This window comes from Micromys minutus (assembly GCF_963924665.1).
Source record: "Micromys minutus genome assembly, chromosome: 13".
NCBI lineage: Eukaryota > Metazoa > Chordata > Mammalia > Rodentia > Muridae > Micromys > Micromys minutus.
The window spans coordinates 42710359-42736330 of record NC_137982.1 but is presented as its reverse complement, the minus strand read 5'-3'; the positions used below and the strand labels follow the sequence as shown (position 1 = coordinate 42736330).

Below are 25972 nucleotides of genomic sequence, written 5' to 3'. Positions count from 1 at the left end.
AAAGGCAATCACAAATTCCACAATCAAGTACCGGTCAGTAAACATGATCGGGGATGACGAAAGATAAGAGAGGAAATGGGAGAGGAAATCCAGAAATGGAATCAGACACCTTCAAAGATCCGAAACACAGTATAAAAATGCTTATGATCATTACTGAGTGTGCAAGACTGACAGTCAGGCTGGTTAATACGGGTTTTGCTTTTGTATAATCAGAACCAGGGTTTAGGAAGACTTCGAGGGTCTTGGATTCTTTATCATACAGCAGTGTTCGGAGCACAGGCTTTGGAATGAGGTTCCCTGCATGAGTCCTAAACCAAGATGACTGGCACACTAAAATACAGAAAAATTACCCAACTGGCTATGAGTTCATCTCCCCAAGTCTAAAACACACAGCTGACTGAAATGTACCGATGACTGTGATGAATGAGGGTCAGATGAAACTGTTCAAGTAAGGCACAGCAACTGTACTGACTGTCACAGGAAGCATCTGCTAAGTCACCAGGTGCGTCATTTTCCTAGCTGGAAAAAAATACACACACACACACACACACACACACACACATACACACACACACACACACACACACACATATATATACATACATACATACACACACATATATACATACATATATATATATATATATATATATATATATATGTATATATATATATATATATATATATATATATATATCTTTCTAACCCAGGTGCCACATTTGGTTCACATATACTTACACTGTAGCTGTCATGGAAGAAGAAAACCAGACTGAAAGCTGAGGGTAAACCTTTCACTATGCGTGACTGTGTGAAATCCTTTCTGCCTCCAATTTCTCCAACAGAAGTAGATTGGGTCAGTTTAGGGCAGTTAGCAACTGCCCTGACTAGAAAACAACAGAAGGTTGTGTTGTCCTTGCCTGATCCATTTCCAGTTATGTCCTATTTCAGTATTTCAGACTCCAAGTGGGGCTGCAGCTCCGCATCTTTCTCAGGCAGGTATTCCAGGTGGGAGAGCTTGGAAATGGTTAAACTACAGATATCAGCAATGCTCTGGCTAGTGCAGTGCTTCATAGACTAAGATGGAAACTATCACATTTTCCCTTAAAAGTAAACCACAGACTGGGGTGTGGCGTAGTTCAGTGGTATAGCATGGGCTCATGTGTGAGATTCTGGATTTGAGCCTCCATAACACAGCTTGAAAGGAGCCACAGAGTCGGGGAAAGTGTGACCGTCAGAACTATCTCCTTTGGCACGCAAGAATTCAGGAGGCCATTGTTAGATTAAAATCGATATAAATCACTTGTAGATAGCAGGGTTTTTCATTTTGGGAATGTTTGGCTATTTCTACATATCAGTAAATGAACTAGTGATGTCTTATGCCCCCGATAACTATTGGGATGACTACCGTAGAGAAAGGCAAAATTCAAACATTTTCCTTAGCAGCGAATTTTCCTCATCATGTATTAGGCTAAGCTACCCATTCATGTTTTAGGGTCTTAAAGATAGTTTAAATGGGAGACACTCTCTTTGGCATGGACAGTTTACACATGCCCCACATTCGGTCACAAGTAATTACTTGTTGGCACTTGGCCTGTCCAGTGAGCCCCTGGGCTCAGGATAGCTTCCTATAGCAGCAGACTCCTTCACAGTACCTCTGAACCAACAAGTGAAGAGCAGCCACCGTGTTCTGCTGAGCGAGCCTTCTCTGAGGGGATACTGATGGCAGAAGTAAGCTATGAAGGAAGTACTCAAAGCTTAACAGACGTGCAGCCGGCAAGCTTGCTCTGAATGGTAGGTAGACTGCACGTCACTTAGTTTTAGGCTGGAGGAAAGAGTGAGCGAGTGGTAGCTACTTAAAGGAATGAGAGCAATGAAAAGTGTCTCAGGACGAGGCAAAACAAAGACAGAGTAAGAAGGATAAGTAATTGCACCAGCATGGTGGGAAGATCGGTGAAGGAGTTCCTTTTGGATTCTGCAAATCTTGGTAAACTTGGGACATCAGAAAAGTCAAAGGGCAGCAAGCCACAGAGTCTGAAGCTGTGAGATGGAGCCAAGAACCCGACCCTTGTGATGAGAAGCAGCTGTGGCCAACAGAACTGGTGTGCTCCCGCTGTGACGTGGCTGACTGCAGCTAGAGGAAGCCAGAGGCGAGGTGCCTCTAGTGCTAGGACCGGATGCTGGGTTACTTCACAGTGACAGTAGTAGTTGTGTTCTCTGTGTCCCTCTGGAGTAAGATGAGGCTCGTGTCGAAGTCTCCCTGCCTTTCATTTCGCCTTGTTCTCTGGTTCTATTTCTTCCCCATTTCTAACCACCCCTCAGTTAATACTAGTGCTCTGTGTAACAGCACCTTTATCTTTTCCTTGTTCTTATTAAAGCTTATCAGAACGTACTGAGTCCCAGCCCGAGTCTTCTTCTCTGCCAAATAACAATGCCATCAGATCCACTTATGAAAGGATTCTTATTGTTTAACATTTTGATAAGAGACAGTGTTTAACGTTCTTGATTACGGAGTCGTTGAGGTTCAGGTAACAGCACACCCACTTTGGATGGAGAAGTCTTTCGATTTCTGTTTCATCTCACCAATCAGGCAACACTTCAGTATTGGGCAAGACTATCTTGTGTGATAGGCCATCTCTACAAAGATAACTTAAGAAGGGACCACAGAATATCTTTGTTTACAGAGAGAAACCTGGCCTAACTGAGTCTGAGCTGGGTCTGGTAAAGAATGAGATTGAGGTGATAAGTCTCAGGAATCAGCCAACCTTGGAGCTGGGGGCAGGCGTTTGTGGTCAGCTGAGTCACACAGCTCTGGGATTTGCCAGCTCTACTTTCTGTTTCAACAATAAGAAGTCTTGTAAAAGTGCTGGCATGTGAGACAGAGGTATCCAAAATGTCTTGGCATCTTTCCCAGCAGTGTATCGAGTCTTAGGGAAGAGACTTGTTAGAGCGTGGTCCATGCACTCTACCACTAGAGAGAGGTCCAAGTTCACAGAGGAGATATTGTTTTTCAGTTTGTGTAGACCTGTAAAAAAGAGACAAAGTATATTCACTCTTGGGCAGAAAAGGAGAATCAGTGTGGGAGGCTAGGGTACAAACAGGAAGACACATGACAGGACTTTATTTTGAATTTGCCATTATAACCAAGGCTCACTGGAATGGGTTCCCATTCTGTAGGAAAGGATGCTGCAATGTCTACTTTAGGCCAGTTGGTCTCATCTTAAACACGGAAGGGCAGTGGAATCTTCTCACAACGCTTGCTGAAACCCAGACTTCTGTGTTTTACATACAGAATTCCTGAGCTGGTAAGTATGATGTAAGTCTTAGCATTTGCATTTTCCATAGGTTTTCAAGTTATCAGGCTGGCCTGAGGACTTTGAGGACTATTTCTTCAAAGGCAGTAGAGAAAGACTTCTGTATAGAGCCCATGAGGGCCTCATCTCTAAGAACTCATGAGTTTTATTTCTAATCTGTCCTGAAGAGTACTATATTGAAGAAAATATGATTATATACATGACTTGATGCATGCATACGAGGGGGAGAGGGCACTTAGACAACACACATCTCTACAGTTTTGTCCTCAATCAGAAGTTGAACATCTCTGGTCGTTGGGCAAATGAAGTGTTTGAGTCAAGACCCTACCAGAGAGGCAAATGAGGGATTAGGAATGATTTGGAACCTTGGATTCTTCAATTTAAAAAAAAGTGCTGGAAAAACTAGCCATTCACAGGCAGAAGAATGAAATTAGAACTTTGTCTCATCCTGAATATAAAAGTCAACTCAGGACAGATTAAAGACTTGAGAGTAGAACCTAACACTATAAAACACAGAGTAAAAGCTTTCCGAAACTGGACCAAGCAATAAGTTTTGAAGATGACCCATACAGCATAGACCACAAAAACCAGAGTGGATGAACAGGACTGCCTGGGACTAACAATTTCCTGTGCATCAAAGGAAGCATCAAAACAGCAAAGAGATAACTCATAGACTGGGAAAAATATTTGCAAACCATACATTGATAAGGGGTTAATATCCAAAAAGAGATATAAAAGGAGTTCCAACAACTCAGTAGTAAAAAAATATTGGACCATCAGAGTGGCGGGCAATGAGGTAAAAGGTGAGCAGTGTTGACTGGGGTGTTGGAAAGAGGCCCTGCGCATGTAGGTGCCGAGTGTGCAAACTAGAACAACAGTTATAGGAAATGGTCCAAGGCTTCCTTAAAAGATGCAAAGTAGCACTACCCTATAACATTCACGTGTTTTCAAACACACCAGAGCCGAGTCTTCTCAGAGGAAAAACTACCATGTTGGATCTCAGGCTCCCAGCGGTTTAGGAAACCTTATACAAGATGATGGCATCTGTTATGTAACCACATGTGATTTAAAGGACATTGTGTTGATGACTAGTTTAAGTGGTTGTTCAGGCTGGGGAAGGGAGAGAGGTGACCTTAGGTTTAAGGTCTGCATTGGGACTGAGAGTCTGGCTCATCTCTAAATTCTGACTTGGAAATATTTAATATCACTGTAAGATTGGGTTCAACGCTCAAGAAAATTTTGAATGTTTTTCAACCCAAAGAAATGATAAATATTGGAGGGATATCAATATGCCAGCCACCTAGGTCTGTTTGTCCCTGCTGGTGTTCTTATTATTCGGTGCCTCATAAATATGCACAACTTTTATGTACCAAAACAGAAAAAGAAAATTGGATGGGATTTTGTGATATAGTCACAGATACTTATCAGCATCAACATCATTATCTAATACAGAAAACGGTTTTACATAAAGAACTTTGTCTCTGAAGTGTTAAGTCTAACAGGGTTAAGTGCAGTCTGTTCCCTTGGACCTACACAAAACCTTTAGAGTCAGTGCTGGAAATACAGCTTCTGATGGTGATGCTCTAAGCTTGCGGCCAGACGGACACTCTTTGGAAAGTTTGTCAATCAGGCATTTTAGTTGAAATCCTCAGGAGCCTTTTGCGAGTGTGTGTGTGTGTGTGTGTGTGTGTGTGTGTGTGTGTGTGTATCATATTGAATGGTTGGGAATGTCTTTTTTTAAAAAAGATTTATTTATCTATTATATATAAGTACACTGCAGCTGTCTTCACACTGGAAGAGGGCATCAGATCCCATTACAGATAGATGGTTGTGAGCCACCATGTGGTTGCTGGGAATTGAACTCAGGACCTCTGGAAGAGCAGTCAGTGCTCTTAACCTCTGAGCCATCTCTCCAGCTCTGGGAATGTCTATTGTTTTGAAGACTTTCACTATTGTTTCTGATTTGAGTCTTGGGTTTCTGTTCAAACTGCTGATCTTGAACCTTGTCATAGTGCACTGTGCTACTGTAACTCATGAAGAGGTTGACCCACATTTGGGAGCGATAGTGTGACGCTGAGGGAGGCAGGACCTTGTACCTCATAAGGGGAGAACTCAGTGTTTGAGGAACATTAAGAAAACATTACAGGCTCAGACAAACTGGAACTGGGACAAGAACCCTAAGACAGGAACTTTGACCAAAGCGTTCACTGCACTGCTTCTTTCGAATTAGAGTGACCAAGAATGTGAGCCCACAGTTGTGCTGAACTCACATCTAGCTGTGCCATTTTAGCCCTGTCGCAGCTCTGTGTGTTTCTATAGAGTGATGGAGACAACAGTAGCTACTCCATAGAGCTTGGGGACTGTAAATCAAGGCGGGCGTGAGACACGTAGAAGGATGACAAGCGCTTTGTAAATATTCACAGTATTAGTCATCACTGTGGAATCTTTATTACTATCCTCTCCCCTTGCCTCAGTCTTTTGACTCATTTTGACGTATTCTTCCTCTTCCCCTTCCAGGTGTTCCTGTCCCTGATAGCTTCCTCCACTCAAATAACTCCTGGATTTTAAAGCCTCATTCAAAGTATGGGCTCGGCTGTATTCTTTTTTCTGTATTCCTGCTCTGTATTCTTGTTCTGTATCCTTGCTCTGCATCCCTGCTCTGTATTCCTGTTCTGCATTCCTGCTCTGTATTCCTGCTCTGTATTCTTGTTCTGTATTCCTGCTCTGTATTCCTGTTCTGCATTCCTGCTCTGTATTCCTGGTCTGTATCCCTGCTCTGTATTCCTGCTCTGTATTCCTGCTCTGTATCCCTGGTCTGTATTCTTGTTCTGTATTCCTGCTCTGTATTCCTGCTCTGTATCCCTGGTCTGTATTCTTGTTCTGTATCCTTGCTCTGTATTCCTGCTCTGCATCCCTGCTCTGTATTCCTGTTCTGCATTCCTGCTCTGTATTCCTGCTCTGTATCCCTGCTCTGTATTCCTGTTCTGTATTCCTGCTCTGTATTCCTGTTCTGCATTCCTGCTCTGTATTCCTCTTCTGTGTAGAGCCCACAGCAGTGCCATAGGTTCTGCCTCTCTGGGTCGCCCTGCAGAGGATCTGTCTGCTTGGTGTCTCATTGTTTCACAGCTTTACTTGGTTCCTCTTTTGTCATCAGCTATGGTACAGTGTAAGGGTCACAGTCTGACTCTTCCCCATCATTTGTCACCTCCATAGATCTGTGAGCAAACACGAACCAGTGGCTTGTGTTTAGTAATGACATGAAGTGTGTATAGAGATCAAGGCTGCTGAGAGCAGGGTTGCTGGCTTCAGACCCTGGCATGACCAGGAGGTGCTGGGCACCCTAGAAAGGACATTTTACCCTGCAAACCCTCCGTTCACTACTCCTTTGAGGCATAAATGGCATAATTCAGAAATGCCTAGCATAAAACTTGGCATTTGTTAGTTTCCTAGTAAGCACATACAATCACTCAGAGAAGCCAGAGGTGGCTCTGCGATTCATACTCCTATTAAAGATCCGCCTCACTGTGTTTGGGACATCTTCATGCTGATTAAGGCAGGGGACCCCAGAAGACACTGCGTCTCTGCCCAAACTCACTTTTTTCAATGTAGCCCTCTCCATACTGCTGTTTGATGTCCGGGGACAGGTGTTTCCAAATGGCGAGTTTCTTTTCAGTTGTCTTTATTGGATCAGCTAGTTCTGTTTTGAACAGCCCTGGCTCAATGCATGAGACGTGCACACCAAAGGCTTTCATGTCCCGCCTGTGAGAAGAACAATCCAAGATTCCTTTAAAATTTAAAAACAAAAGCAAGCCAGCAAGCAACAACAACATGCTTTCAGTGAGGCGTGTTTCCGGTCTAGGTCTAGGGCTTCATCTACGCTAGACAAGTATTCTGTGGTCACATCCCCAGTCTTTTATGTCCTTAATTTTCTTTTTGTTTCATTCACACTTATCTGGAGAATGTTTAGTACTTTCTCTTCAACTAGCTTCATATAAATCTTTTCAGAGACCCACAGAATGACTATGTTGGCAGCAAACCTCTTGTCCTATCCTGTTACTTTGAAGATGAAGAAACTGGACCTCAAGGTGGTCAAGTGAGGATGGATGGCAGAACAGGAAACAGCGGCGGGAAGACCAGTCCTGGAAACAGCCCCACACCGATCCAGTGTTTTCCCCTAAAGCCACCTTCTTTTGCTAAACCGACAAGCATCTGGGTTAAGACCATTCCTTCTCCACGTTCAAAGCACCTGATGGCGAGACGCACAAGCGACTGGCTTGGATGGACGTGTCTACCCTGAGCTTTGGAATGTGGATCGCAGGAAGGGTTGGGTGTCACAATTCCTGGCATGCCACCCTGCTGAGCGAGCTCTCCCTTCACATCACCACAGGCAGCATCAAGGTTACACAGCTCCGAGTCACAGGTTTGAGACCAGTTCACAAATAATCATTTTCTAATTTAATATACAGTTCCACTAGGAGTGTACAAAGAGGCAGTTACTCATTGTATAGACATCTTACCCATACTGAGGCTTGAAGCCAGACCTTGTAGTGCTAGGCCAGAAGTCTGCCACTAAGCTAACCCCTGCCCTCACTCTATGATTTTTTTTACATATATAATATATATATATATATTATATATAAAACAATGATCCTAACCTCTGAGCCATTTCACCAGTCTATAATATATTTTTTTTTAATAAGCACTATTTATAATCTTAAAATGTAATCCAATTCTTTCCAGATTTTGATTTCGGGCAACAAAACTATTACACATTTTTCGAAATACATTTTACTGATGATGTAAATTAACTTGACCCCGGGAGATTTTGAAAGAAATGAAATATTACATTAAAACCTCTAAAGGCTATCTTTCAATCTAATAATAATTTATCCATCTGTCAACCGATGTCTCTCGGATCTGGGAGAGAGCAGTTTCAGGGAAGTGTTTAAGAAGACTTCTTTCCTTATGTATTCAGAATGACACAGGGGCAGGAACAAGCCACTCTGCTAAGCTTCTGAGGGAAGCCAGCCCGAGAGCACTATATGTGCTGAGCAAATACCGCTTTAGCGCCCCAGTCCTCTCCCTGTTGGACTGCTGTCTCACAGTCCTTCTCTCTGTATGCTGACATCCTTGAATAGCCACAGGACTAGGCTGCATGCAAAATTCGATGTCAAATACCAGTTGATGGGCCATAAAGACATAAATACTTCCTGTTAATTACTTTCAGACAGCATCCAGCTGGCCAACATATTCTACAAGCATTACAGTAGAGATGAGTTTTAAAATCCTAGTACTTTATTGTGTTATGGATACTGATAGACTTCATTGTTTATTATTATATTGCTTCTTGAAGAATGGAGTGAAAATTGGCTGAGATTGAGAGAGATTGCCACGGCATTGCTCCAAGTGTGATGGTCCCTGGGCCATCGGCAGTGTCTGCTAACTGTAGAAAAGCAAACTCTCTGGTCACTTTTAGACCTACACCCAGCAAATATCCATCTTTAACAAGTCCTTCAGGCTATTCGACATCACATTAATGCTTTGGAGGAACTTTATTGCGCTTATTTCTTAGGGGACTCAGACTTGACAGCTAGATCATGTGGTAGAATGGAGTATCAACCTTTATTAACCTCAGTGGGATTATCTACAGTAAGCTAATTCTATGGGATATATATACACATACATTATATACATATACATATACACATACATCACACACATACACATGTATATCATATACATACACATACACACACAAACATATATATATATATATAATCTAACATATACCTTTATATTATTCATGGAATAAGTTAATGGGGGGAGGGATTAAAGGCAACCCAATATCAAGGTTGCCTTTTCTCTTGCTTGTCTCAACATGACTCAGCTGACTTGACTTGCATTTGCTTTTCCTGCCCCTTCTGCTTCCTATGTCCCAGAAGGTCACCTGCATTAAGCATACCTTAGCATCTGGCAGCACAGTCTAATAGACTCAGGAGCAGGAGGACGAGGCGTGGGACTAGTGATTCCTCATGTAGTGTCAACAGTGGTTATTCCATCCTGTAGCTGGAGCTGCCAGCCTGAGTCTCCAGGCTGTAGAAACTTCCTTCCCTGTCCCTTCATCCTGTAGTCCTCGGTTAGTAATACCCTTTGTTGTTAGACCTTACTCCCATCCTTGGGAGGTCGCTTCACACCCCCAACTTGTCTGAAATTTTTCCTTTAAGTAAATTCTGTCTCTTAGCACAATTTTAAAGTGTGGTCATTTCTTTTCAGAACCTTGACTGAAAAAAACATGTATGGGCTTTGAACTGAGAGTCACAAATTGTAGTTCCTGGTAAGATGAATCTAGCATCTTCTTCCTGCCTCTCCCACTGGATACCACTGCAAAACCTAGCTGGAATGCATTGGGCAGCCATTGAGATCTAAGACTTTTCTTCTGGAGGCTTAGAAAAACTTGTACTGTTCCGATAGTACCTCCCAGGATAACAATAGAGAGATTCACCCTGGGTGATTCTCCGTTTGGACAAATTGACCTGTTGAGTATAAATTCACCCCACTATTGGCACTGCACACTAATACAAAAGCAAAGAGAGTTAGATTCAACCTAGACTTGGGTTCAAATATCATTTCTACCAGTCATCAGCTGTGTAGGCCTGGACAAGTACGTAGACATATCTTAAAGTGCTCAAAAGGGTGCCTTATACACACTAAGGATCTAGCATGTGATAGTAGCAATTGTACTAAGTTAACTGATTCTCCTTACCTTAGGCTGTCATTGAAACCTTCCACTGCATATTTGGATGGAGTATAGCCCCCTCCACCAAATGCAAGCCGACCTCCAATGCTGGAGACATTAATAACACGTCCTCGAGCTTTTTTGACCAGCGGAAGCATATTCAGTGTCACGTCGATGAGCCCAAACAGGTTAACTTCAATGGGCTCTCTGTAGTCGTCCACTGTCAGCCAGTCAGTGGGAGCCAGCACACCAAGAACACCAGCATTATTGATTAGACCCCAGAGACCTGGAGCAGAGAGGGAAAGTAGACATCATAGAAAATGTTATTTCTATGGGCATCTCAGAGGGAAATACAGTTCTTTCTTTATACAGTAGTGCTATTTCCTCTTCATAGTTATTCCTGCTTTGAACTGTTTTTGCATTTTGGGGAAGTGGTAGCCCACAGAGTGGGAGGCTATGTTGAAATTATTCATGTTAGTTATTGGAATTCTGATTCACTGCTATTCTATTCCTGGTTCCAAGTGTCATATAGTTTTTATGCTTTTTTTTTTTTGAGGAAGACTTTATGATTTCTCAACTAAGATGTAGAACAAATTGGTTCACTTTTCTGCCTTGCAAGATGGTGCAGCCAGAGTATATTTATAAAATATTCTATATGGGTAGAAAAGTGATATGAATCTACTTTATGCTGAATTTTGATAGAAAAATAAGTCACCCACTTGACCATTTCTTGAATGGAAATATATAGTATTGTTAAAGGTGAGCACCACAATCTGGAGGCTTAGCTAAACCACCGCCTTTGAGGTTCATAGTCTTAGAGCTAAAGGTGTTATTGAAGCACATATATTTGCTTTTCCCTCTTATGGACCCTGATAGCTTCTTCTATGAGAATATTTCAATATTCAATGAAACTTTCTCGGTTCAGAGCGCAGCTAGTTAGCAAAATCCACAGCAAAGAGAATGTCTGATGATCATTGGACAACTGGACCACCTAAGGACCCTTCTCCTCATATCACTGGGTCCTGTTCTATCGACCACTAAAGATGGATGAACTCTGGGTCCATCTGGTGAGATGCGGGTCCTAAGTGGTGATCTGGATGCCTTATAGACTTGAATCTCAGTTCCCTTTGCTGTGATGTTGTTGAAGAAGGTCACATAAAGTTAGGACCTTTATGTCTGTCCTAGATCCACCTGCTGGGATTTAAGATGAATCTATCTGGGGCACATCTCATATACACTGGAATCACTCAGAAGCTCTGTGGAGATTCAGAAATGTGCTGCAGGGACTTAGATATTTTCTTGGTAGGACATTTAAGATGTGAACATGTGTTTCACATATGAAATTATTTTGCTATTCTACTTTAGTTAATTCCTCATGCCATATCTTCCTAGACACACCCCCAACACACACACACACACACACACACACACACACACCCAACACACACACACATACCCCAACAGACACACACATACCCCAACATACACATACCCTAACACACACAAATACCCCAACACACAGACCTAATACACACACACAGTCACACAGGCACACCATCTCTATCTAGTCTCTTACCTTTTTCTCCTACATGGCTCTTCACCCAGTGGGCAGTCTTCTTGACATTCTCTGGGTTGGTGACATCAAGAAGCACTGTGTGAAGTCTCTCTGAGGTTTTGGCCTTCAAAGCAGCTGATCCTGACTCAGTCAGGCAGGCCGCAATGACACGGAAGCCTTTTTTATCAAAAGTCCTGGCTGCTAAGTTTCCAAAGCCAGTGTCACATCCAGTGATGAAAACATACTTGTCAGAGACGTCTGCAATCTTCACCTGCCCTCTGTAATTCCACAGGAAAGCACAGAGGAGCAGGAGGGCCAACACCCAAAACAGCATTTTCTTTTTCCTGTATGCGACAGGGACACTTATTTCATGCGCGAAAAAAGATGATATTCTGGATGTTCAAAATTAGAAAGAAAATTCAAATTAGAACCATCATATGTTGGGTGGATGCGAGTTGTTTAAATGAATTTGTGTAGACAAGATAGTTATTGAAATGACTGTTTTTGGTTGTTTGTTGGAAAGACAAACCACTTAAATCACACACTGCTTCTTTAGGGGAATGCCAAAATCAACCAATCAGAATTCAGAAAAATTCAAAAGGAAAGAAATGGGGCGGAAGCAAAGTTGATGCAGGTCACTGAAAGGAGCCGGCAGAGTTGCCTAGAGTAGTGACATCAATCTCACACACAAACCATCCATCTGAGAGACAGAGTCTCAAATAAAACCTTACATTTCATCACTTAGTAAAATTCAAGAGCAAAACAGGATCAAAAGGTCCAAGAGCAGCAACTCTCAACCTTCCCAATGCTGCGACCTCCTAACACAGTTCCTCATGCAGTGGCAACTCCAACCATAACATTATTTTCTTTGCTACTTCACAACTATCATTTTACTGCTGTTCTGAACTGCAATGTAAACATCTGTGTTTTCTGATGGCCCTATACCACCCTTGTGAAAAGGTTATTTGAGCACCATGGGGATCTCGACCCACAGGTTGAGAACCACTGTCCTGGAGGGCTTACCTCAGTCTTTTTGTCCTGCCAGACTCCCACTTGTTTTCAGAACCCAGAAGAGGAGAGCATCCGTGTTCTGTTATCACTAAGAAAACATTCCCAATATGGTTTCTATTTTCTCATTGTAAATGAGTTAGAGCCACCTTCTTCCTGGCTCAGAGAGTAGTTCTGCTCAGGAGAGACTGCAGTGAGAGATCCCAGTAAGCTAGGGAGGGGGAGGAGAATGAATGCCTGAAATCTTAAATCTTTACATTCTGTCTTCAACACAAACCTCTTGTAAGAAACAAAAAAAGCCACATTAAAAACAGGATAAAATGAAGGAAATGTATGCTGTAAAGTTGAGGCTTTGACCAAAACACCTAGAAGAGAGCCACCTGGAAAATTAATTTTGCTGAGACTCGAGGGTAACCAAGGACCTCATATGAAGCAGGAGAAAGGCTTCCTGAACTCTTCCTCAGGTACCTGTGCTTCTGTTTTCCCTAAGCATGCCATGTTTGTCATTGGCATTGGCACCTGAGAGTGGCACTCCGCCCAGTAGAAAGAAGTCATCAAGAGTCAGAGGGCAGGCTGCTGTTTTCTGGCTGCCTTAGGTCTGAGGTCATGGAGTTCCAGCCTTTCCAAGTTCTGGTAGGGGAAACAGGAGGAAGAGGTCAGTTCCTTCTTCACAGGAACCACGGTTTATTCTCACATTAGTGTAGGGAAGAAGATCCTTTGCAAAGAGCCTTCTCTCATCCCCACAGCCTAGAGGCCTAGAAAATCCCATGCCATGTTCACACAGTGTATCTTTTGTGTTTAGATTTGTTTTATTTTTTTTAAATTATGTATATTCGGGGGGGGGGGACAGTGTGTGTGTCTGTGTGTGTGTGTGTGAGTGTGTGTGTGAGTGTGTGTGTATGTGTGTGTGTGTGTGTGTGTGTGTGTTGTGTACACTGGAGTGTAGGTGTCCTTAGAGGTCAGAAGAAATGATGGGATTCCCTGAAGCTGGATCTACAGGTGGTTGCCAACAGCATGATGTGGGTGCTGGAAACAGAACTTATGTCCTGTTCAAGAACAGTTCATGCTCCTAGCAGCCGAGCCATCTCTCTGTCCCCCAAACAGTGTCTTTGTCCTTGATCCACTCTCCTGTAGAATCACACAGGTCTGGAATACTTCACACACGAAAAGCAATAGACACAGACCAAAGTGCAGACCTGTGGATGCTTCTGGAATCATGTCTACTTATGGACACTAAGAAATGCTTCTTTTTCTCTTTTTCCCTTTAACCCTGTCTTATGGTAATGGCTTTTACATTTCACTCAAGATTCTGTTGACCAAATATGTCTATAAGCAGATGCATTAATAAGATTTCAAATATATTCTCATACTTAATTTCTACTATTATATAGCCAATAGAATATTTAAGATGAAAATAATTCAGTGTATCATCTTTACTTCTTAAGGAAAATAATGAGTTCTGGTTTTAATCCCTTTTTCCCCTAAAAAGGCTTATAAAGAAAGATATAAAAAATCTATTGAGAGATATTAAACTAACGAAAAATATTAAAGTGTGAGAAGCGTGGAGCTGCACCTGACTTGTGGTGCAGTTACAGATGCGTTTGGAAGCAGGTTTCTAAGTTCCTTAATAGCTCAGTTTCCTTTCCCCAAACTTCCTATTTGGGGAAAGGAATTCCTTTCCAAAAAAGGAATTAATTTGTTGCATATAAATGTCCATGCAGCAGAATTCTGCTTCTCGAATACATAATAATTTAAAAATGACTAATTATAAGGAGAAGCAAAAAGCACTCATGAAATTACATATCTGGAGATTTTCATGACATTTTATATTTGTATGTCCAATTAGTTATAGTGTTTTGTTTAAGTCAGCCTTTGATAGTCATTGAATATTGAGATGTCTAATTTCATTGTAAATCAAGGTTCCAAAGAAATTATTTGAAAAATAGCAAAACGTTTGTGGATTGTAATGTCCCTACAGCGGAGAATGTGACCTGTCCATCTGTCAGCTTTGCCAGGAGCAGAACTGAGAGGAGCAGAGCTAAGATTGCCACCTGCCTTGTTGAGAAGGTCTCTCCACGGAGATTTATATACCATCTAAGATTGCCACCCGCCTTGTTGAGAAGGTCTCTCCACGGAGATTTATATACAGTCTCATTTGGTTTTTTCTCTAGCCTCCAGGTGAGCGTGCTATTCACCAGTTATAAAAGATAAAATCAGTTCAAAGATATAATGTGATTTGCCAAGGTCATTGTGTCCTGGAGCACCGTGTCTTCCCGTGCAAGAGAACTGGAAACCCTGAATGCAAGGGTAGTGTCCAAGCTAAGCACAGAGTCAACCCAGCAGCTAAAGTTGCTGAGAGGCTAGCCTGTAAGCCCTTGGATCGAAACAACCTCTGATATTTAAATCTCACACACACACACACACACACACACACACATGAAACAGCCACAGTATTTTTACATTATATTGTTGCTGCTACTTATTACAAAGTATGCTGTGTGTTCCCTTCTTTTTTGTTGAGACAGGATACCGTTACAGAGCTCTGGCTGTCCTTGAACTCACAGAGATCTGCCTGCCTCTGCTTTCTGAATGAGGAAGATTGAAGATATAATTATCATTCTTGCTATTGTGGTATTATTAAGGTGTTAGTGAAAGACAATGTTTTAAATAACTTTGGTATACGTCATCACATCAGGCTTCCTTTAAAAGTCTATGTGTTTTAACTAATGCATTGAAAAGTACTTATTCTTTTTTTTGACAGTGGTTATGACAGCCATGTAAATCAAAAATTTCCAGAACACCTTAGCTCCAAATACGTGTACTTCAACAAGAACAAGTAAAAGCACATGAAGTCCATGCCTTCACCATAACTAGACAACAGACAATACTTGAACCTTTGATTAAGTGCATATGGCTGACAGATGTCAGGTTGCACACCATCAAAGAGAAGAGCTAAAAGATGCGAGGAGAGGGATGGTGACCTGGACCCTGTGTAAAAGGAGAGGGGATGCCGGCCTGGACCTTGTGTAGGGGGGCAGGGGGTAGAGAGAGAGAGGGAGAGGGCAAGAGAGAGAACCATCAACGGATAGTTTGGAATATGTGTAAATAGATACATAAACAAACAGCTATCTACTTATAAGGAAGACCTAGGAATGGTGAACAGACAAACCAAGGACCTAGAGCACATTTTCTCAGTCTTATAATCATCAGAAAAGTTAATGTGAGGATGAAATTTGTCTAGTGTCTTAGGGTTTCTATTCCTGCACAAACATCATGACCAAGAAGCAAGTTGGGGAGGAAAGGGTTTATTCAGCTTACACTTCCACATTGCTGTTCATCACCAAAAGAAGTCAGGACTGGAACTCAAGCAGGTTAGGAAGAAGGAGCTGATGCAGAGGCCATGGAGAGATGTTACTTACTGGCTTGCTTCCCCTGACTTGCTCAGCCTGGTTTCTTATAGAACCCATGTCTACCAGCCCAGGGATGGCACCACCCACAATGGGCTGGGCCCTCCCCCTTGATCACTAGTTGAGAAAATGCCTTACAGCTGGATCTCATGGAGGCATTTCCTCAACTGAGGCTCCTTTCGCTGTGATAACTCCAGCTTGGGTCAAGTTTCCATATGACCAGTAAGTACACTAGGGAAGTATAAAATGATCATGAAGTGTCTTATGATACAAAAGAAAGGGTTAAAAATGTGTAAGAGCCAATTGGATGGGTCTTTACTCACAAATACAACACAATTTGAGCATCCAAGCAAATCATGTCCTAATTGATCTGTAGATTGTTGCCTGTGATATGAGCATAGTCGTTCTGTTTAACATCAACAGGGATGTTAAACTATCTAAGGAAAGGGAAGTCATGCTAACTAGTAAGTGTCAAAGGAGGATGCAGTTAGAAAATCAGTATCAGCAGTAACATGGTAACAATTGTTTCGGGGAAGAATCATCAATGGATGCTAGAATGACCGTACGGAATCGCAAAGACTGTCCCACAAAGACAGTTACTAATCAAAGAAGAGAACGATGGTGTTTTCACAGTGAAGAAATCTGAGCGGTCACTTTAACAAGTGATAGAAGGTGGTATTCTTGGGACCCAGGGTTCCGGTGTAGATGACTTGGCTCTGGCCCCGACTTGCTTTCCCAACAGCTTTGGCCTCCCCCCTCCTTCTTGTTCGTCCACTGCTGTCACTACGGACATCCCACTCTCCTCCACCTTGTCTTCTGCAGCGTCTCCAGGCCTGTTGCTATAGTGACCGCCTGACTGTCAATAAACAGCAGCTCAAGGAAAAAAAAAAGGAAAGAAAAGAAAGTGGTATTTTTAGCCATGGAGCTCATGTGCTTTCTGCTTGACACACCGAAAAAGACCAAGCAGCACTTGCTGCTCAAATCCCAGCTAACCATGCATGGAAAACTACGTCCAGTTCTACAGAATGGTGCCCTGTACCCTTCAGAGACATCAGTCACACAGGAAGAAAAGGACCAAAGAATGTAGAGACAATTAAATGTAACACTTGATCACAGATTGGTAAACACGTTTCCTTGTCACAGAAATAGCATTATTACATCAACTAGTGAACTTTGAAGAACAAAAATCTGTAAACTTGATAAATTTTACTTTGAAACTTATATGTGGGAAAAAAAAAGCCATGCTCTTTTAGGTAACTTATATTGAAGTATTTAAATATTAAGGTGCATGATATCTTCAACTTGCTTTCACAACCTTTAAGCTGGACATGGGGTTACAGGTCTCTAATCCCAGCACTCAGGAGACAGACATTGGCAGCTCTGTGAATTTGAGGCCAACCTGGTCTAAGTGGAAAAGTCCAGGCCAGCCATAGCTACATAGTGAGACCTTGTCTCAAAAACAAAACAAAAGAAACAAATGGTCAAAAATTCAATACAAAACAAAATGCACAGTTAGAAAATTGTATATATGTACATACATACATATATATGCATATATATATATTTGTGTGTGTGTATATGTGTGTGTGTAAAAAACTCATATATAAAAAGAACGAGAGTAAGAACATGGTAAAAATGCTAATGTTTAGAGACTCTAATCATACAATTCTTTTAAGTTTTTCCTAAGTATGAAATTAGGGACATCATGCCCACAGATTCAACCAGCTACAGTTTTGAGTAGTTTTGTAAAATGAATCTCCCCTGAACTCACACAGAGCTTTTTGTTGTTCCTCTCTCCTGAACAACAGCGTTACTATTTACAGTGTTCACACTAGGTCTAGAAGTGATTTAATGGATGCCCAAAGGTGCACAGGTCATATGCAAGCACCGTGCTGTTTTATACAATGGGAATCCACACTCAAAAGTCCACGTGTGAGAGGGCCCTGAAGTCAGGATGACCTATGTGAATGAACAATGAATGACTACATTTCAAAAACGTAAATATTGGGGAAAGAAAAATGAAGCCTTCCCACCACCTGCCCCGCTCCGTCCCCTAAAGACTTTATTGAACTGCTTTGGGATCTATGGACGAAACATATGCTAAGGTGACCTGGGATACCTGTCTTCTGTCTGCTACCTGACTGGGCTGCCTGTCTTCTGTCTGCTAGAAAAACTATCCTTCCAACCACTGGAGGAAACAAAGCCTCAAAGCTAAGCATCTCTTTCTCTTCCTCCCTCCATCCCTCTGTCCCTCCCTCCCCTCCCCCTCTTTCTCATCCTTTCCACTTCCCATGTAACCTCAATAAACAAACACAATTTTCCCCTGGTGACAAGAGAGGGACTTTTTAGTCATTAAGGATGCATCCTATACATTGTCAATGAGCACACCTCTGGGCTGATGGTCATCTCCGAGGCCGCTATTCCAGCCAGTTGCTTGAGTCTGAGGGACTTCTAACCCTGACCTTGAGGATCATTGTTTTGTGAGACTCATCCTTACTACTGGCTATAAATGTTAGTTCTGCTTTTAGTCTCTGCATTCTGCATTTTTCTAGGTCACTGGACTAGGTCAGCTACAAACAAACTTGGGTCTTTGACCCCTACGAGTACCTTAGCCAAGACATTTCCATGAACAACAACATTCCCAGGTCAGGGATTTCAGGGCCATGACCTTCATATAGAAAGTCAGCTCACCTGAGGAGTAAGTAAATGAATAGCCACAGGCAACACAACGGCCCCAACCACTCCTCCATGAACTCTGGTTACACCTCCTCAGGTCCCTGGTGCCAGCACTTTTGCAGTAGGGCCTTCCCAGTGGTTTCAGTTGTTTATCAGCCCTGTCTTTCAGTCTGTCTCACAACAATCTGTTTACTAAAGACTGCTAATCCCTTGGCTCCAAGCTCTAAAGCTGTTTTTTCAGGAGTTGGGCCCTCAGAGAACTCAGAGTACTTGATGCATCCTCTCTGAGCCTTGCCCAAGGGTAACACAGGGATAAGATGTTTTCATTCGAGAGGACCTGGTGATCTAACATGACTTGATGTCTGTTACACCATCCTGGCTGAAAAGGCGGCTCTGTCTATTTCTTGGATGTAAGCAAGGGCTTTGCAATTACAGCCCTTTTGTATTTTGAATTCCATAATTAATAATGTGAAGTCCTTGGCCTCTACACATTAGATGTCAGTAACACTTCTGATAAAGATGACTTCAGACAGCACTACATGTCCCTTAGGGGACAAAATTGCTCCTCCTTGAGAACTGCTGTCCTAGAGATCCCTCTCTTGAGGGTCCAGAAAGTCACTGTTCCCAGGACCACTTATCTGGAAACCCAATCACTAGTGTCTTAGTGATGTTTCCTTGTCAAGCATTTATATTTTTTGTGGCACTAACAGAGAGGTTTGATTGCTTTTAAAACATATCCTGTTTTGGCAAGCACTAGCTTTTACAATGTAAAAAGATATCTACCTTTCTTCCTATGAGGGTAGAAGGTAGCCAACAGACTGAGCTATATATAATACCACTTGTGGATTCAGAAATGACCACATTAGCATGCAAAGCCTTGAGTGCTAATAATGCCTGGATCCCGGCTGGGCTGGGGCTATGACACCTTGCACTTGGTAGCAAATTGACCCTCTAGAGTTCTGCAAATGCTCCCAGGGAACCCATAGTCCTCAGATTTCTGGTTAATAAAGTCAGGTGCAAATGCAAAAAGCAGCTGCGGTTGACTGAACGCCACAGCTTTTCAACTGTGGCTATGGTCAGGTAGCTGAACGTGGGATTTAGGAAAGAAGCGGCAGTGAGAGGTCATCGAATGAGCAATGATTAAAACGTATCTCAAAACCAAACGTAGTGGATCCAAGGTTTGGGCCGGACTGTCCTTGTTTTGTCCTCGTAGCCATGGTTCTGAGCACACACACTTTGCCTTGTGCACGCGGTGGCAGCCATTGCTGCCTAGACCTCCTTGGCTCATGGATGTGAAGATTTGCAGTATTGTCAGCAAAGGTAGATTAGAGGGTCCCCCCCCTTTTAAAATGTAATAGTTAAATTACAGAAAGCAAGGGCTTAATATTTTCTTATGGTAATTCTTTCTCGTGTAAGCACCACACTGGGATGGACGTCTTTGGATTGTATTGCGATAGAGCATTTGATTATAAAAATTACTGTCGGAGGGGGCAGAGAGATGACTCCATGACTAATAGTACTTGCTGCTCGTGTAGAGCACAGAGGTTTGGTTCCCAGCGCCCAAATAGTGACACTATTTCCAGATGATCGGGCACCTTCTGTCTTTTGAGGTATACATTTATGTATACATTCAGGGAAAACCCTTATACACATAAAAATAAAATTAGCAAGTCCTTTATTAAAAACACCCTGCTGTTTGAGTTTTTGACTTGAGCTTTATTTAAAAAAGATCATCAACTGGATTTCCGGCTTCAGGTTAGGACAAATTTTTCAACAGTTTTGAAATTGCCTTGAGCAAGTTTCTGCTATTTTGCACCATATATTTGTGCCAATGATATTCTCAGTATTAACAACCAAAATGCCAGGCAACTCTGAAAAACGTTGAGGATGCCGTGGCCTGAAGTGTCAAACGTTTAGCTAAGGCTTAGTTCTTTCTTTAAATTTGTTCAAATTTAAATCAGCATGTAAATTTGTTCTCATTGTCAATAATTGGTGAAATTTTGTGGATCCAAGAAAACTGTTTTAAGGTAATTTTTTAAAAATGATTTGTCAGTAAATGTTTGCTTTGGATGCCTGTTTTACAGATCACAGATTTGGGACTATATAAATCTGTGTTTCTTGGACAAGTGGGAGAAGCTTAAGAAACCCTGTTCTAGGCGGTTGCCTGGACCTGTCAATATTTATCTGAAACTTTATGATAAAATTGTTTCCTTTTTTGCTGGGTGTGGTAACTTGAGTCTGCAATCTCAGCACTTGGAGATAAAGGTAGGAGAGAGAAACAGGCCCGGAAAACACAGAGAGCTCCTGTTTCAAACACCCAAAACAAATAAATAAGTAAACCTCTATTTAGAAGAAACAAATTCAGAAACACGGGCTGATTGGTTCAAGGTTTAAGCTATGACTCTGGGTGGCCTTGGGACAGACCCCTCTGATCCCACTGTGCTGCTTGCATTGTCACTGGGCTTCGGTATACAGGCTCTGTGCCCACTTCTCTACCACCTCGGTGCTGTGTGTGCTGCCTGGCCTTAGGCAGAACAATAAGCAGGGCAAAAGAGAAAGTTATGGTCCACTCTACCACTGCATCTCTCTGTATGATGATCCCTGGACGGACCTCTGAGACCTCTGAACTCCAGGACTAAGGGAGAGAATGACCAGGACGGTAATCAAGTGTCCTCACTTCCAATTTAGGTCATGAAAAAGTTCAGGATCATATCTCAGAAATCTCATGATATGCATCTCATTCAATCACGATGATATCTGGGGAACGGGGTCAAATATCACAAATTAGAACGTCTGCTACATGGTGTTTAGAACTGACTTTCCCCTTGGCGGCTTAAACTGTGAAAGAGAGCATGGAAGAGCTGTGTGGAGAAGATCATGTCAGACTTAGGGTTTTACTGCTGTGGAAAGACACCATGACCAAGGCAATTCTTAAAGGACACCTAATTGGGCTGGCTTACAGGTCCAGAGGTTCAGTTCAGCATCATCAAGGAGGGAGAATGACAGCATTTAGGTAGTCATGGTGCAGGAGGAACTGAGAGTTATACACCTTTATCTGCTAGCAGAACACTGGCTTCCAGGCAGCTAGGATAGGGTCTTAAAGCCCAGGCCCACAGTGACACACCTACTCCAACAAGGCCACACTTACTACTAGTGCCACTCCCGGGGCTGAACATATAGAAACTATCATGTTTCACAACGTCATTGGTTGCTAGGGGGAATAAAAACATTTTATCAGAAGCACTCTGTCCTACGACAGAGATTCAAAAGGAGCCTTGACAGGAGGCTAATTATCACCTTCATTTGCTGCATAGAAGTTAGAGTAGGAACCACCTGTCAGCAGTTGTCAGAAAATGCTGTGCTCCACAGTGGTCCCCACTTCCCCTTTCTGGGTTCTCTTCCTAGGTTTCTTAATGAGAAACTTGACAAGCCTTATTGATCTTAGCTTTATTACTTGCCTTCCACTACTGCTAGAAAACAGATGACCAGACCCCCCCAAACAACAACAACAACAACAACAACAACAAACAAACAAACAAAACAAACCCATTAAGGTTCAAAGTCTTTCTTAGATGGTAGAGCCCTTTCTAAATGGTTCCTCCCAAGTTAGCTTTTTTTTTTCTGTCCATGTAACTCCAGGGAAGATTCTATTCCAGAAAACACTGGGAGTTTATTACATCTTTATCTACCTTCAATTTGTTGCAGTCTCTGGATCAACAATAGAGTTGTTGTACCAAGAAGAATCAAATAGCAAACATTTAGTGATGGTGTCTGTCTGAAATACCTTCTGAGTTTTCTTATGGGAATGCAAGTGATCTCAATAACGACCACCCTGGAATACATGTGCTTCTTAAATTTAGACATTGCATATATGGTTTAATACTCAGAACTTATTCTTTATATTTAGCCTTTTTACTGAAGTAAAAAATGTTAAACCTATGTGGCCTTTCAGAGATGTCCGGTGTGCTTTTCTCTAAGGAAACTGGACAGGAGAGTCTGGTGATGCAAAGGAGGTCACGTGGGTAAGGAAATGCGCTCGCTTGGAGAGGAAGATTAAAGTCCAACACCTGAGAAATCTGGGATGGATTAAAGAATAGAGCCAAGGACCCCAACACAAAATGTTTGCAGTAAACAGCAACTGTTCTGTTGTGAATCTAGTGGAAACCATATTGACCATGATGACTTAGCCAAAAGGTGAGCTGCTATTCAGCACCCTGGAATGGTGAGTTCCCTCCCATAACAGGAAGAAGAGAAGCTTCCTTAGTTACATCTCACCAGAGCCTCTGCAGGAGGGCACAGCTCCACACCCAGTGTGTGGTGGGAGAAATACTCCTTTGTGCTTCCTCTGTGGCTCCAGACCACGGGCTGTTCTGCTTCACCAGAGGGACAAACCCCCTCATGTCTGAGGAAAACACTCTTAAATGTAAACAATTTACCAGAGCATCTGTGCTAATGAATATTAATCACCCCAAGTCGTTTTGGGTTTATTGTTTTGTCTGTGTGCCTTCGGTCATTAATGGCACATTAGGAGTCACTGTTAAATCTACAGTTTATTTATTGCCTTAAGATAGTAACTGTTCACTAGAAGGGACTGCGTGCTGTATGTTCTTATAATGTATGGTCCCAAAGAGAGTTCAGAATTGACTATATGTGACAGTCATTCCAGTGAGCATATTTAAATCCCTCGCTGTCTTCCAACCAGTTAGCTTTGCTCCAGAAAAAAACCGTTAGTGCTTTAAAAAAGTATATCCCTTGGGAATATGACATATGTTATAAGGCTCTCACCTCTTGCAATGTACGAAGCAAACACACGTTTTCCCTGTGTTTCAACTCGTATTGAGATGCAGTCTGTGACTCGGAGACCATTTTCAAGTGTGAAAATATCCAGCCCAATAATGAAAGCGTTTCATGTTCTCTCACATCATGCCTCATGTGGCCAAGGATATTTCAGAGCATGTAATATGTGCCAGGTGACACTGAGATACACAAAACCCAGTCCCTAGCTTTGGGCCGAGAGCGTCATGGGGCTTTGCAGAATTATTGCCCCCACCTGCCAAAACTCACGTATGTGTATACGTGTGTGCGTGTGGTTTGAAATCACAAGTCACTTTATCATCAAATATGGAGCAACTATTACAGCGGGTATTTTTCTTTCTTTCTGACAACTCAGAACCAGGGAATGGTGTTCATCTTAGAAATATCTTTTCTTCATTCCCAACATTGCTTTTCTCTTCTAGTTTAGTGTTCATCACGGAAACCGATAATATTGGGAAAGTAGGTAGAGAAACAGATTAGTTCACACTTGGCAGCCGATCGGTGAACCGGCCCACCCCGAGACACACTTAAGATATCTACAACTTTTGGAACTCTGAGGTCACCAATTTCTCATTAGTCCTCAAAGCCACAGAAGGTGCCAAGTAGTAATGGAGGGATGAAGAATGGAGGGAGGGAGAGAGACAGAGAGGATGTTTACTTGTGACTACAGGATATTCAGAGTCCTGTCCTAGGAGAGTTTCAGTCAGGTTCTTGGGTGGCACAGGTCATTTCTGTGTGAAATAGACTCTGTCCCATCATTAAAGAAACACAATTGGTCACAGATGAAAGACAACTTGGTCCATTCTATAGGAGCACAGAAAATCAAGGGCAGCTTAGGTTGAGCTGATGAACCAAGTGACAAGCCACCAGACAGTTATCAGTTACCTTGCTGAAGACGACTTGGAGTGCAGAAGCCGTGACTTGCTCCACGGGGCTGCTGATTGTCACCTTCCTGCTGTGTGGCCAGGGGAAGGAAGTGCAGCTCGATCAAGCTGATCCTCTCAAGGTGCCTGGGCTTCTGCTAAGCTCTGAGACCTGCATGTGCGAAGGTCCTCTCTTGCCTCTATGAGTCACACCCATTGCAACACCAAGTGGTGACTAAGTCTCTCCTCAGTGCTTGGAGGGCGGAGAGATTGTAGGTCACAGGTTTCCGAAGGAATCGGCAGTGAGTGCTTTTTTTTTTTTTTTTTTTTTTAAATAAAGTGTAGCTAGCTAGAGAAGTGACTCACACTATCTTGACCAAATGAGGTGCTGAAATTGCTTGATTAGAAAGCATCTTTGGAAACCACCTAGTGCTTGGAACGGATTGTTTCACTGAAAATAACGAACAAGAAGATGGGCATAATAAACGACCGAGTATGGTTTGGGAATAATTGGTGGCTTCCTCATTTGTGTTTTAAGGTATGACAAAACATCCCGATATGGTCTCTGGAAGTGAAAACCGAGAAAGGATTGCCCCTTCATCTCTTCTAGGGCTGTTTCCAGCAGGCCCAGCACTGCTTGGTGCCGGCTGAAGCTGCAAGGGGCCTGGGATGAGATGCCCGCCCACTTTCCCTGCCGCTTGCCAAACCTCCCTGCTCTCTATTGTACCAGAGGGGCACTGAAGTTTTACTTCTAACTTCACGGTGTATTCCTCGGCCTTCCCCCACCCGCTCTATTCCTTGAAGAGTAGTTAGTTACCGTTTCCTTGGAGCAAGCAAATGAAAGAGCTGGCCCCTCTACTGGAGTCTAGACGGGGCTACTGTTTTTTTTTTTTTGAGTTAAGTGGGTGTGGCTTCTAGTTCCTCCACAAAGACAAAAGACAAATTTATCCAGATAAATATTGGATATTTATCCAACTGGGGTGTCTGACATATGCAAAATATACGTTTTTCTCCCCCTTTAATAACGAACGATACAGAGTAAAGGCACAAACTTGCAGCCTCAGAGAAAAACATGGATTGAAATCCATATGAAGAAAGCTATGGTAATTAACCCTTAGAAGCAGGCTATTACATCTGAGAGGCAGAGACACCCTCAAGCACCTGCGTGGTCCTGAAGGACTGAGGGAAAGGCAAAAGAAAAGGTTATACCTCGGCACATTTTACTCAACAATCTTGCTCGGTGCAGCTCTGTCTTAAAAAATTCCCCAAATAGACTTTCAAAAATATATTAAATGTCGAGGCTGATTTGCATACTGTAGTTGGGAATACTTGCCCTCTGCCTGGCATGGTCTCTCGGTTCTGTTGGGCTAAATTGGGAGGTTCAGTGCCACGGCCTGTGGGGTGGAGGTGAGGGTAGGATTGAAGCAATCCCTTTCCCACCTTGTCTGCTGTGGGCAGCAGTACTGTTCCCATACTGAAATCACAGCCACACTGAAAATCACATACTGAGTTCTGCTTTGTTTTGCTCTGTCCCTTTAGAATATAAGCAGTGAGGGCCAGGACGACGGCTCAGAGCGTAAAAGGTGACGCATCTAAAAAGT

At 42.6% G+C, this 25972-nt stretch overlaps 1 protein-coding gene across 1 annotated transcript; it reads right to left on the bottom strand.

The window, feature by feature from the left end:
- Positions 1–2798: 2798 nt before the first annotated feature.
- On the bottom strand, positions 2799–11936 carry DHRS9 (dehydrogenase/reductase 9; the record flags this gene model as incomplete). Its single annotated transcript, XM_080928267.1, has 4 exons — positions 2799–3022; positions 6907–7070; positions 10075–10333; positions 11624–11936. The coding sequence occupies 4 exons, from the start codon at positions 11934–11936 to the stop codon at positions 2799–2801; spliced, it is 960 nt and encodes a 319-aa protein (XP_080784393.1).
- Positions 11937–25972: the final 14036 nt, after the last annotated feature.